Source organism: Acartia tonsa, chromosome 9 (assembly GCF_053477335.1).
Source record: "Acartia tonsa isolate MP-2025a chromosome 9, ASM5347733v1, whole genome shotgun sequence".
In the NCBI taxonomy this organism is placed as follows: domain Eukaryota; kingdom Metazoa; phylum Arthropoda; class Copepoda; order Calanoida; family Acartiidae; genus Acartia; species Acartia tonsa.
In genome coordinates, this window is record NC_137268.1 from 15,084,360 (window position 1) to 15,098,962 (window position 14,603).

A 14,603-nucleotide genomic window follows, 5' to 3' on the forward strand; every position below is an offset into this window, starting at 1 on the left:
TATTCTACAACCATATCTATGTTCAATATTTTTGCTTCAAATTTATGTTTTCTTATTAAAAAATTGACAATTGTTTCTTTAAATCATAAATAATAGAAAGTCTGTCTGTATGTCAGTTTAAACCTCGTAAACGGATCGTACCTCAATTTCAATGTTTTACATTGTTACTGGGAAGATTTTTGGAAGGGGGGGGCGGATCATTCCCACACGAGGTTACAATAGAAAACGAGAAAAGTAAACTGAAATAAAGTAATATTTTGGAAAATATTGTTTCATATTCAATAATGTAATGTTTAAACGACATTGTTTCTAGATCTGCAAATTTGAGTCTCATTGAGTAAGATGTCGAGACGTGTGCGCCATAAGCGTGCTCAGCCCTTTGTCACGGTGCGGAGGTTTTTTGTACCTCCCCCCTCCCCCTAAAAACAAAGTGATCCGGTTATTGTATAACATTTCACTGTTATCTTTTCATTTATAAATATTGGTATTACTGCGCTACGTTAGGATGTAATGTAAAAAAAATAAGTATAAAAATAAATATATATTTTTTACAAAGATAAGTTGTGTTTAATTTATAAAATTAAAAATGTAATATCTTTTTACTAGCGGCTCCGCAAGACGCCTCTCTGAGCACAATGAAAGGGTTTGGGGTTAGTCGAAGAAAAAGTAAAAAATGGGGATGTGTTAAATTTTGCAGGGGAGATTTATCTTGGGATGATGGAGGCTCATGCCCCCACCACATAAAAATTATTACATACCTTTCCTAGACCTTTTACAATTTAAAGGAGAACCATTCTTGAAATTCTTCACTACACACAGAGAGACATCCAATTAATTTTATTTAGGAAAGTTAAAAATGACAAGAAAGCATAGGCAAAAATTTAAATAAGGGGGAGGGGATGGGGAAGGGTTAGTTTTATACAAACTTTCTTTTCCTAATAACTCTTTTTTAGAAAATTTTACAGAAAAACGGACATAGAGACAGATAGGGGGGGGGGGGGCTAAGCTTTAAAAACACTCATTGCTTTTTAAATAAAAGGCATTATTTTTGCAATTTGGAAAGTCTTATAGAAATAAACTAAGAACAAGTTTAACAAATTTAAAGTAAACAATCGTAAATATTACATAAAATATATTATATAAAAACTACAGTTATAAGCTCCATTGTTTTTGATTCTATGTTTTAAAAGGTTTATCCGTGATCTAAAAAAAGGTTGCGTGATAAAAAAATAAAAAATTTTCCTGTATCGCTTCGAAATAGATTTATATCCGGTGGATTAAACCGGTCCTCAGCTGTAATGAAATTATGTCTAGCATCGTAATGTATCCAGTTTTCTACAAGTTTAAAAATATACAATCATTAGATTAAAAAAAAATTTTTTAGCCCGTAACTTCGGCATCTCAGAGCTGAAAAACTAGTTAGAATTGTACATTTTATATCCACAGAAAGCTGTTTATAATACGATGCGATAAATAATTATTATCAGATTTATTTGTAAAAAACAATTGAAAAAGATTTATTGATTATACCTGCCTAATGTGGGTAATGATGGTTGGAACTGACTAATCCCGACGTCAAGGGTGTATATGTGGGTTGTCCTGACTATTGTTTACATATCATTTCAAAATTATTTTATAAGCAAAATATAGATATGATTTTAATGTAAAAGTTTGTCCTTATAAAGTATAATGTTTTGAAGCAATTTTGATTATCAAGGATTTTTTGTTCGGACTTCTACCTGATATATATTTTGTATTATGTATTAGTTGAAATTATTTTTGTAATTTTAAAAGCAAAGATTTTCTACATACATATACATATTAATTAGGTTATTTATGTACGTACCAACGTTTAGCCCATTTATTTAATTTAATTTTAAGTAGTTAAATTGGTTTTCAACTTTGGATAATTATTTCTGTGACAATTTAGTAACTCTATATTCATTACCAAAAAGTCTATATTATGCAGCTTTTTTACTTTTTGACAAACTTTTGTGTATGCTATAGGAAAAATCATTCCTATGATAACAAAGGACAATATAGCTTCTATATAATTAAATCTGCTTATAAGGGTTTGACACCTCCTGTTCATGATCGTTTGTTGTACAGTTTATTTTAGAAGCTTCGCTTTAATTTTACAGATGCCGACATCCTTGTTAAAATAAAAATTACTTTACATTAACATGGAAAATTCTTCCAAACTATTTTTTGTATCAAATATAAATATATTCTAAACTGAAAATATCTGGTTATGAAATAATAAAATCCTAAGGTTTTCCTTAAATTTAGAACCAAAATGAGCTTAAATATTTTTTAATGTTTAATTGTTCAAATAAATCCTTAAATTTGTATGCTTACTAAAGTAATATGCTAGATAATTAAGGCTAATCTGTTTAAAAATATTCTTATTTATTTTGTAATAATATTTTTTCTTCTTAAAATTTTCGTCTAATTGAATTCCTTATTCAGCTGCAGTTGCATCCAGGCAGTGTAGCTGTCGAATCATTGGCTCTTAGTATAACATGAATAAAAAGACTAGAAGCGTTTTGAAAGGTGTGTCGGGGAGGTGTATCCACCTCCTTGCAATACAATAACACAACTCCTGTCTGTACTACACTTCCCTACATCCACCTTGACTTGGTTCAAGAAGGGTGTAACATATACTCTTCAATTTTATTCTAAAGGAAAGTAATGTTATCATTTTCCAATAATGGTGTATGTTAATTTACATCTAAATTGTCATTTTGATTTTAGTCATCCTTGTTCCTACATAAATTCAGAATTTAAATTTGACTAAAAATTTAAAAAGTTATGTAAGCCGCAAAATATTTAAGCTTCTTTATTTCCAACATGTAAACAATTCCTAAAAAGGTTTGATAATGTTCTTTTTAATATAAATAAGAATAAAAAAGTTAATCTACAAGGATGACAACATCCATAAAAGCGAAGCACTGAAACGGTAGGACAAACGGACATTAACTGAATAATCAGAATTTAAATGTATAAGAGTCGAAGCAAAATTGTAAGTAAATTTGATACAGGATAATGTTTATGAACATACTTACATTTTTAGGACTTGATTATAGAGTTACCTTGCTTATAACATCATACTCTATTGTCCCAGGAATCAATATCCAAAAAGCAGATCAACCGGATGATGAGATCACATAAAAATTTGTTGTTTAAAGAGTAAAAAAAATCAACATGTTTGAAATGGACGTACGAATATTCTGGTAACGGTTGTAGAGTTGCTACACTTTTTAAATGCAAATTTTGGAATCGATAGGACAATTCTAACCTATTGAGATTAACAGAAAGAGCTATCTCTCTGTGACGGACGGACGTACGGACCGACCCTAACTATACAAAATTTTCGCTTTTAAAAAGTTATAACAATTTTGGATCTAGTGCAGTTTGCTGTAAAATGTTCCTGGTAACGATAAAGGCTGCTAGAGTCCTAACGGCAAAGATTTATTTAGAGCGTTTATTCTTTAGATAAGCTTTGCCTGTGCATCACTGAATCTTGACTATTACATATTATCTCTTGACCTTCTTATGCCGCTCATAACTATGTGCGGGCATAACATGTATATTTAGCCGTTTGGCTGCCACCATCCTTTAAAGTTCATAGATTTAAAGATAATTGTTACTAGGACGATTTTACCTTGAAATGCACCAGATCCGATTTTTTTAGCATGTTGATAAATTACTCTCTTTTAATGATTTAGCCATTATAAGGGCTATTTAAAAATAATTTGATTAATTATTTTTCTTTCTCAGAATAAAAGACTGATGGACAGACATACTGATATAAACAAGAAATAGAGTAGCGGCATTTGAGGAAAAAAATATGCTGATATTTGATTCTAAATTTGTCTAAATATTTAAAGGGTTTAAGTAGCTATTTATTTTATATTTTAAAAATGTACTATAGACATCTATATTTATGAAGTTAAAATAAAACATGGTAGGTATTCCATAGCTTTACATTTTGATAAAAAAAATTAGTACTCACTGATTTTTCTTTCAGATTTTAAAACGACAATTCCCGATGGCTAGCCAGAGCTACCGAGTTATGAAAATCCTTATTATGGATTTCTATCTCGGTAACTATAAATGATATCAAGAAATCAAAAAAAGAAAAGTTGTTCAGAATAAAAAATAATGGAGATTCTTGTCAATTGTACCATTATAAACAGCGATAACGGTATGAGAAATCTAGCAAAAGGAACAAAGGAGCATAACTCATTAACTTATTAGCCTAAAAACCTTAAGGGACCACTCCCCACCCCAGGCTAGTGTTAATGTTAGATTTAGCATTGACTATGAAATTATGTAATCTATATAATTATTCAACATTCTATAAAAGGTTTTGTATCAACTGTTACGTAAAAGTTTTCTTGTTTCTCTATCAAGGAAATGTTAAAGCTATATAATAGCGGCATACAAATCTTTTTAAGTTTGGTTTTATATTTTAAGATTTCTGTGGCAGTTTCCCTCAAACTAAAAGTAGATTAAACAAGGATGACATCATCTATTAACAGAAAAGCACAAAAACTCAAAGATGGGAATACAAACATGGAGATTTTAAGAGAAAAACATTTTTTTTATATCGTTAAAACCTAACTCATGACAAGGGGGAGGGGGGTTTATATGCCCTCGACAGTTCGAGGTATCATACCAAATTTAAATATTAAATATTTAGGGAAAATATTGTGGAAAGTCTGGAAGTTGTCTGAATAAACTGTTTTAATAAAGTTGATGTATTTGGAATTTTTAGAATATTTGAAATTTGTTTAATATTTCGTTAAGTTTATACGCGTGTTTTAATATATGATTAACATGAAAGTTTTTCCTTATAAAACCAGGATAATTGTCTTTAAAAGTAAATAAGTAACCGCAAAGAATTGATATATTATATAGGTAAATAGATACACTCTAACGTACGGAAAAACAAGGATGACAACATCCAGAAAAGCGAAGCAATGAAACGGTAGGACAAACGGACATTAACACTTGTATTGTATCTAAACTGAATAATCAGAATTTAAAAGTATTAGAGTCGAAGCAAAATTGTAAGTAAATTTGTTGAAAAAACTGCTTGAAGCAGGATAATGTTTATGGACATACTTACATTTTTGGACTTGATTGTAGAGTTGCTTCGCTTATAATGTTGTTCGTTGTTGTCCCAGGAATCAATTTACCAAAAATCAGATCAAACAGATAATTAGAACACTTGAAAATTTGTTGTTAAAAAAGTAGAAAAATCAACATTTTTAAAATGGACGTACGGACATTCTGGTAATGATTTTAGAGTTGCTACGCTTACTAAATCGTGCCCAACTAATACAGGAAATATCATTCAAAGTTTGAAATCGATAGGACAATTCTAACATGCCTAAATTAACGAATAAAAGCTATCTATCTCGGACGGACGGACGGACGTACGGACCGACCTTAATTATAGAAAAGCTTCGCTTTTAAAAATTGTTTAAAGATATTAGAAGCGTATATTTTTAAATAGTAATGATGTGCCTGTGTAGTTTGATTTTGAATATTGTGATAAATAGCACCACCAAGAAGCATCTCCTAAAAAAGAAATTATATCTTTGTTTTTGTTATTTATTCCCAATTTGCCTTGTTAATTAAATAAACCCCCAAAATAAATTGAAATAAGGGAATATAATTTGTTAGCTGAATACCTTAGATCAGGTTAGGTTGGGTTATCCAGGGTACTGGGTAGCCCTGCTAGGCTAGGGCACCACATGTAAAGGCACCGCAAGATTACGGCCCCCGGCAGGGGTTGCGTAAAAAATCCTCCCCCCCCCCCCCCGCTTATTATAATACTTAAAAACTTAATTGTAGCTTATATATTTTACATACAGAGGCGGGGGGGGGGGGGGGGTTAAGGAGGGATAAAAAACCTTCATATTTCTTCGCTTCCCATGGGTGTAATTGTCCTTGCTTAGTTTTGAAAAAAAAATTTTTGTCAAAAATAAAATAACCTGGAGAAGACTGTCAATCTGTGCAAATCCTTGATTCTTGGCTATTGAAATCTGGTTCAAATATTACATTTAGTTTACATATTTATTAACACGCAAAAAGTGTTCTAAAATGCTTAGTTGTCTGTTTGAAAGTCTCGGACTGTATAATGCTGCTTTTTAAAACTAGCTACAAGATCACTAAGCAGTAAAATATGATTTTTGGTTCTAAATTTTAAATTTGATACAGTTACATAAAAACAAGGATGACAACATCCATAAATAGCGAAGCTCAAAAATTATGAATGGATATCAGAAAAAAAAATTTCTATAGAGCATTGTCATACAATAAACATCAAACTTGATAAAATAGGGAAATCACGAAAACTTCAAAATCACGCAACTTTAAAATCACGAAAAATTAAAAATCTAGGAATCGATCTAGCACTGCAATTATTAGACAAATCTTAATGAAACTTTAAGGAAATTTGTACAAAATGAACATATTCCATTCCTGATTATTTCAGTCGTCATTCCTTAATAGGAATAGAGAAAACCACAAAAACCTAGAAATCTAGGAATCGATCTAGCACCCCAAATCTTAATGAAACTGGATGAAAATATGCAAAATGTAAAATTTATTAATCCCTGAAAATTTTAGCCCTGTATCTTGAAAGTGAATCACGAAAATTTCTAAATCTAGGTATCGATCTAGCACGATTCTAAGAGCCGAGAAAGTTACGTTTTGAGGGAAACGTTTCTTACGGACAGACGGACATTTTAAATTATAGAGTAGCTTCGCTACTAAAAAACATACTTAACGATAGCCTGATATCTAGTTGCCGAAAGTGTACGCAGTTTCCTGGGTGTTTCCTCATCCTAGCTCAATATTTACTACTAGCTACAAATCTTCAAACTTTCCTTAAAAAAATCAAAATTTGAATGTATAAACGATTTATACATTATAAATTTGAATTTTTTAAATTTTGATTTTTTTTTGAAGTTTGAAGCTTTTTTAGCTAGTAGTAAATATTGAGCTAGGATGAGAAAACACTCAGGAAACTGCGTACACATTCGGCAACTAGATATCAGGCTATCTACTTAACGTCTGTACCACTGGACCTTAAAGGGAGTGTGAACGTAAAAATTTCTCATCTGATTATCAAATCTTAACATTTACTAAGCACATTTCACTACACTGATCAACCAAAAATGTCCTATTCACAAAAATATCCAGAAATAATGGTATTTTGAGAGGGAAAAAGGAAAAAACAGGGAAAATCTGAACGTTTTTGTTTCTTATAATGTTTGTAGGGATATTTAACTTGTCATATATAGTTGAAACAATTTACTTACTGTTAAGGATTTATTTTATGCTATAAAATTGCCAATTCGTTTTTTTATAACGTAGTAATTAGGTAATAAAGACATATTTTAAATTCGTATTATTGACAAAAAAAATACCTCACTGTCTACAAAGGGTTAAATCTCATAGGTTATATAAAATAATAATATCCTTTTTTATTGTGTTGAACAATAAATAACCCACTTTGGAGAATTAGTTTACACTTTTATCAGATAGTTTATAAAGAAATATTGCGTCTTTATTATTTACAAATTTGTAATTAAAGGTGGGCGAGAGATGGGCCATTTAAAGTTAATTGGATACTAATAAAAAACCTGTTTCTGGCTTTGTTATTGTATTTGGTTTTCAATAAAAAAATATTGCTTATTTTATCAATTTCTAAGTAACTATACATTGGATTAAAGCAAGGATTATGTTAAAAGCCAGCTTAACTGTTAGGAAAAATCTAGAACTATGTGAAAAAGTTTAATTTTAGCTATAATGGAAGAAAAAAGCAATTTAATGCACATTTTATATAATACGGAAAATTTCTTCCTTTCCCCGTACCTTATAAAAATCGTCGGAAAAAGCCGTTTTTTAAGCAAACAAAAGCGCGTTTTGCTCTATCTGTGAGATATTATGAATGAGATAATGTTAAGATTTGATATTAAGATGAGAAAAATTTACGTTCACAGTCCCTTTAAGGTTCATACTTATCAGAAGAACTTAGTATGCAAATTTGAGTAAACTAAAATAATCCCTGTTCGACCATTTGCCAAGTGATTGATTGAAGACTAGGCAAAGTTAACAATATCTCTCCAAACCTGAATCCAATTAATAAAAAATATATAAATAGACATAAATTAGATTATTGATTATTTGTGCTGAATCATATTTTTTCGTTGAAAAATAGTATTTTTGATATCATTTAATTATTGAAGATAATTGAAGCATGTTGACGCTCACAAATATAATAATCTTACCTTCCTCTTGAAACATATTGACGCTCACAAATATAATCTTCCAGGTTCATTTGAATCTGGTATCTCAAATCTTTCACCCTAAATAATAAAAATCAAACACAGATAACAAAAGATATAAAATCAGACTGCTGCTATAACAGGCTCATGATCATGCAGTAGTTCATTATCTTTTATTGTGGGGATCTTAAGACAAAGCCTGACTGAAAGTGCCACCTTTATCTAAAATATTAATAATGGTCGAACAGATTAGATTAAAATGAATGCGTTATGCAAGAAAAGCTTTTTACTTTATTATGATTTAATACCTTAAATAATGGGATTGGTTTTATAAGTAAAAAATATCACAAGTAGATTCATTTTCAATAAGTAGCAATGTACCATTGCAATATGATATAGATTATAATAACTTATTTTTTACAAGGAGATACTCCTTAAAATCTTCAAATTATCTTTGTACAGTGAAGTGTTATTTAATTAAACAAGGATGACAACATCCATGAAAGCGAAGCTCTGAAACAGTATGACAACCAAACATTAACTCTTGTAAAGTGTCAGAACTGATTATACAAAATATGAATATATAAGTTTTTATAAATTATACGTAAATTTGTTGCAAAACTTCTTAATTACATAATTATGTTTAAGGACGTACTGATATTTTTAGGACTTGATTATAGAGATGCTTCGCTTAAAATATTGTACCTTATTGTAAAAGGAATCTAAAAATCAGATCATTCGGATGATTTTATCACATAAAGAATTGTTGTTAAAAAAGTAAAAAATCAACATGTTTAAAATGGACGTACGGACGTTCTTGTAACAATTATAGAGTTGCTACGCTTTCTAAATCGTACCTAACTACTACAGTAATCATCATGCAAAGTTTGAAATCGATAGGACAATTCTAACATGCCTAAATTAACGAAAAGGCTATCCGTGACGGACTGACCGACCGTAATTATAGAAAGCTTCGCTTTTAAAAGCATAATATCCTAATTAGTAGCGCAGCAACAATGAAGCTTTTTGAGCGTACAATTTTGGGCAGGAGTTTTTTAATGTTAAACATTTAGAGGTTAAATAAAAAGAGTTTGTATGTGGTTGTCCGTCAAACGAACAGACTGCATGATTTGATTTTATAGTGGTGACTCTAAATTATAACCATTATGTATTAGAATTAAGTTAGATTATACAAAAATCACGTAATTTTATCCTTTTCTGACGTTTCTAGAAAGGAAATAATTTAATTAATTGTTTTAAGAGTTCCTTAAGATTTTTTCAAGTGGGTTATGATGAAATCAAATGTATATATGTAATGAAATAATGAATTAAAGAAGAAATATTAGAAAAACAAAATGAATAAATAATAAATCTAATGATTTGTTAAAGTCTAACCAACTTAAATATTATATAAATAACATGCCCAACAAAAAAATCACCTCAAAAAATTCTTTTTTCTTTTTCTGTTAAAAGTAAAATTTAAAGTAAAGGATCAACTTCTTCCCTTTCCTCAAGTGCCCCTAAAAGCCTTTAGAAACTATCCTATTTCCTTTTATTTAAAGTATAAAGAGGGGGGATGGAAGTCAACCCTCCACTTTCAAATTTAGTTTTTTTTAAAATTCTATTGGTATTTTTTTTCTAAAGGCGATTTATCCGGGAAACCTTCCCTTTAAAAAAAAATCGGATCATATGAAGGAAATGAAGTCATTCCTTAAAAGGACAGAAATTTCATTGCAAAAAGGACAGAAATCATCTTCCTTTTTCTCAGATAAGTGAAATATGGACAAAAATCACTCTCCTTTTTCTCACATATCTGAAAAAGAAAATAAAAATCACCTTCCTAAATCTCACATTTACACATTCTCACTTATTCTCAGATAACCTACCTTATTCTAAGAAATTCTTCCTAAATCTAAGAATATCTACCTTACTCCCCCAAATTCTTCCTTGGTTTCCCAAATTCTTCCTTATTCTTGGAAATTCTATGTTATTCTAAGAAATTCTTCCTTATTCTAAGAAAATCTTCTTAATTCTCCCAAATTCTTTCTTATTCTAAGAGAATAAAAATCACCTTCCTAAATCTCACTTAATCTTCCTAATCCTAAGCAAATTAACCTAGTTCCTCCAAATTCTACCTTTTCATAACAAAGTCTACCTTTTCCTTACACATTCTCACTTATTCTCAGATAACCTACCTTATTCTAAGAAATTCTTCCTAAATCTAAGAAAATCTACCTTACTCCCCAAAATTCTTCCTTGGTTTCCCAAATTCTTCCTTATTTTAGAAAAATTCTACCCTCAAATTCTTCCTTATTCTAAGAAAATCTACCTTATTTTTCCTAATTCTACCTTATTCTTCCTAATTCTTTCTTATTCCCCCAAATTCTTCCTTATTCTAAGAAAATCTTCCTTATTCTAAGAAAGTCTACCTTATTCTAAAAAATTCCTTCTTATTCTAAGAAATTCTTCCTTATTCTAACAAATTCTACCTTATTCTAAGAAAATCTACCTTATTCTAAAAAATTCTTCCTTATTCTAAGAAAATCTACCTTATTTTAAGAAATTCTTCCTTATTCTAAGAAAATCTACCTTATTCTGAGAAATTCTTCCTTATTCTAAGAAAATCTACCTAATTCTTAGAAAATCTACCTTATTCTAAGAAATTCTTCCTTATTGTAAGAAAATCTACCTAATTCTTTCAATATATAGGGGTCCCAAACTCAAAAACAAAGTTTCAGCGCGATCCGACCACCCGTTCTTGAGATACAGTGACCTGGTGTCCTTGGCACTGACGTTGAGATTTGGGAAATGGTTAAAATCCTTAATAAATATTTTGGCACTTAGTCAAAATTTTGAAGAAAAAATACCCAGGTGAACAAATAATTTTGATCAAATATTTGAAAATTATTTTAAGTGTCAAAATATTTTTGGACTTTAACCAAATTTACTAAGGATTCGAACCATTTCCCAAATCTTACTGTAGGTACCAAGGACACCAGGTCACCGTATCTCAAGAACAGGTGGTCGGATTGCGCTGAAACTTTGTTTTGACTTTGGGACCCCTATATATTGAAAGAATTTGGGAGAATTAGGTAGATTTTCTTAGAATAAGGAAGAATTTGGGGGAATACGGTAGATTTTCTTAGAATAAGGAAGAATTTGGGAGAATTAGGTAGATTTTCTTAGAATAAGAAAGAATTTGGGAGAATTAGGTAGATTTTCCTAGAATAAGGAAGAATTTCTTTAAATTTTCTTAGAATAAGGTAGAAATTCTTAGAATATGGAAGAATTTCTTAGAATAAGGAAGAATTTCTTAGAATAAGGTAGATTTTCTTAGAATAAGGAAGAATTTGGAAGAATTAGGTAGATTTTCCTAGAATAAGGAAGAATTTCTTAGAATAAGGTAGATTTTCTTAGAATACGGTAGAATTTCTTAGAATAAGGAAGAATTTCTTAGAATAAGGTAGATTTTCTTAGAATAAGGAAGAATTTCTTAGAATAAGGTAGATTTTCTTAGAATAAGGTAGAATTTCTTAGAATAAGGAAGAAATTCTTAGAATAAGGTAGAATTTCTTAGAATAAGGAAGAATTTCTTAGAATAAGGTAGATTTTCTTAGAATAAGGTAGAATTTCTTAGAATAAGGTAGAATTTCTTAGAACAAGGAAGAATTTGAGGGAATAAGGTAGATTTTCTTAGAATAAGGAAGAATTTGGGGGAATAAGGTAGGTTTTCTTGGAATAAGGAAGAATTTTTTAGAATAAGGCAAGTTATCTGAGAATAAGGGAGAATTTGTGTAATTAAGGTAGAATTTCTGAGAATAAGGAAGAATTTGGTAAAATAAGGTAGATTGATTGAACATGGTTGTAATAGTGAGGAAAAGGAAGAATTTCTAAGAACTAGGAAAAATTTGTAAGATGGTGGACAGAGGTCACCTTCCTTTAGTGAGAATTTGTAAGATAGTGGACAAAAATCACCTTCCTTACTGAGAATTTGTAAGAAAAAGGAAAGGAAATAGCCTTCCTATACCCAAGGAAGTGAATTTCTGTCCTTTTTAGGAATGACTTCATTTCCTTCATATGATCCAAAAAATCTTTGCCTGGGCCTATGAGGAACTTTAATGCAAAGAAGAACCATGTTGATTAAGCAGTTAGCGGCAATCTTCAGTTCAGTCAAACAGACTGTTACTTTTAAATAAGTACTATTACAAGCTGATAACTGTTTATGAACTTACCTATGTGTATCGTTCAAACCACGAGCATTAGGATCAAAAAACACAATTGCCTGAAATCAGAGCATTCATTAAAATCTATATCAAATACCATAAAAATGGTTCCTACTGCTGGTATGTCAGATACGCGGCATTGAAGTTAAAGTTAGGGGAATGCCTTGGCTCAAAACAGGTACAACTAATTACTATGCACAGTTAGGGCGATTGAGCACGTTAAACTGCAATTCACGCGCAGAGTATCTTTAAAATGGCTTGGAGAGGGCTTGAGCCAAGCATCACCGAGCCCCTAAGAGGTCTTTATTATTGTTTAGAATCTACAAGCGCTTGTTCAGGTTATTTAAGATTCCAGGTAAAAATATATGAAATATAAGATCTTTAAATGTAATGCATTTTTATCTTAATAAATCTTGAAAATTTATAACAAGATTAAAAATCTGTAGTAGACTCTTGAAGAATAATGTTTTATTCAATTTAATTTGAAGTTCAATATATTTAACAGATTTTTTGCAAAGCTAATTCTATAAATTTAATTTTGTCAGTTAGGCATTGATATAATGAGATAGGGATAATGAAACAGCAAAAAAAGACTCTTCATACAATAATTTGAAGTAAAAATTTTTAACTATGCCTCATTAAAAAATGCTTACAGACAAAGTCGGCTCATGACATGATACATAAAGCTACCAAAAACCTTTGTTAAAAGGGAAATTACACATTCTGTTTTGAAAGTTAGCTCTAAAACAGGGGAAGGGGGTGTATATGGAAATCAACACCCCATTAAAAATTGAAATTTATTCACTGATATTTTTGGAGTTCGATTTTAATAAGTTTTTTTCTTCTTAATTTAGAATATTTTATGCCTAAAATTCTTGAATGGGTGCCATATGAAGAATATATAAATTTATAGCATTAATTTGCAATTACTTCAATTCTTTTTGCAAAATCTTGCACTTGGCATTTTACTTAGTTGGAATATACTTCGCTTTTTTAAACTAAAACTAATTACTTTATGCACTAGTGATTTTTTTCCTGGCCTTCGGGGGGGTTTCAATCAGAGTTTATTTTAACTGGTATCCATCAAATTGCAGGATTTTCATTTCCCATGTCAATATCTCTTAGTAAGTTGACCTACACCTTTCCATTATAACTTAAAGACCTGCCCATGACCAATAATAAGCTCTTTTGAAAACTAGTCAGTCGGGTCATTTAGTACAAAAATACACATATGCCAAGCTAGAGTTGAGTGGACAGGAACCTATAGAAGCTTTTTATGGAAAAAAATGTTTTAATAGTAATCTTTAATCAAAGACTTCCAATGTTGAGGGTAAAATGGTGTTTACCCCCCTCAAACATTGATAACTCTCATTTTACCCCCTTCAATTAAAAAAGAATTAGATTACCCCTATTAAACTTTTGAAACTCCTCATTTTACCGCCCACAAAAGAAGCTTTGTATAGTGGCAATAAAAAATTACGTTATACTGGCCTACCATTGGTCAATTAAATGCATACTGGCCTGCCATTGGTAATTGGTTATTTGTATTGTATGACGTCATATATGTATATAGGCACTATAAAGAGATTCCCCAAAAAGTAAAAAAGCTTGGATGTCATTGTTGTAGACTAATACTACTTAGCTTCACCAATACACAGAGAAGCTGAGATTATATCCAGCAATTTTGATTTTACTTACCTTTAAACATGCAAATTCTGTTTCGTCCATCTGAATAGCCTACAAAATTTATTTATAAATACTTACATCAGATTTTCATGTTCTCTAATAAAGTGAATATAATAATAATAATAGCAGGCTAATTATCGACCCCCCCCCCCCTTTACCCTATCCCCAATTCTCCTGCTGAATAAATAAATTGACCACTAAATGACTGGGGATATAGCCAGGGAGTAAGGGAGGGGACAATGGGCAATTAATTCAATTTAAGAGTTTTCAAAGAAAGGGCATGAAATCCAGATTAATCTAGAAAGTAAATTGTAAAGGGGGTGTTAATAAAATTTAGAAAATTATAAAATAAGAAAAAAGCGATCATTTGAAAACTAGATTTCCAGTA

General features: G+C 30.3%; 1 protein-coding gene across 3 annotated transcripts in view; it reads right to left on the reverse strand.

The window, feature by feature from the left end:
* Nucleotides 1-526: 526 nt before the first annotated feature.
* LOC145328292 (hepatocyte nuclear factor 4-gamma-like) overlaps nt 527-14,603 on the reverse strand; it is a 68,197-nt gene continuing 54,120 nt past the window's right edge. Inside the window, exons 17-24 of one of the 3 annotated variants that reach the window (XM_080171918.1) lie at nt 14,228-14,266; nt 12,539-12,588; nt 8,310-8,387; nt 8,087-8,150; nt 6,006-6,056; nt 5,536-5,589; nt 1,531-1,599; nt 527-1,203 (exon numbers count right to left, since the gene is read on the reverse strand). In XM_080171918.1, coding sequence (XP_080028044.1) covers nt 1,576-1,599; nt 5,536-5,589; nt 6,006-6,056; nt 8,087-8,150; nt 8,310-8,387; nt 12,539-12,588; nt 14,228-14,266 — 360 coding nt within the window. In that variant the 3' untranslated portion in view covers nt 527-1,203; nt 1,531-1,575. Of the gene's footprint in view, nt 1,204-1,530; nt 1,604-5,535; nt 5,590-6,005; nt 6,057-8,086; nt 8,151-8,309; nt 8,388-12,538; nt 12,589-14,227; nt 14,267-14,603 lie in introns of all 3 variants that reach the window. The other 2 variants (XM_080171916.1, XM_080171917.1) reach the window with 2 other exon arrangements.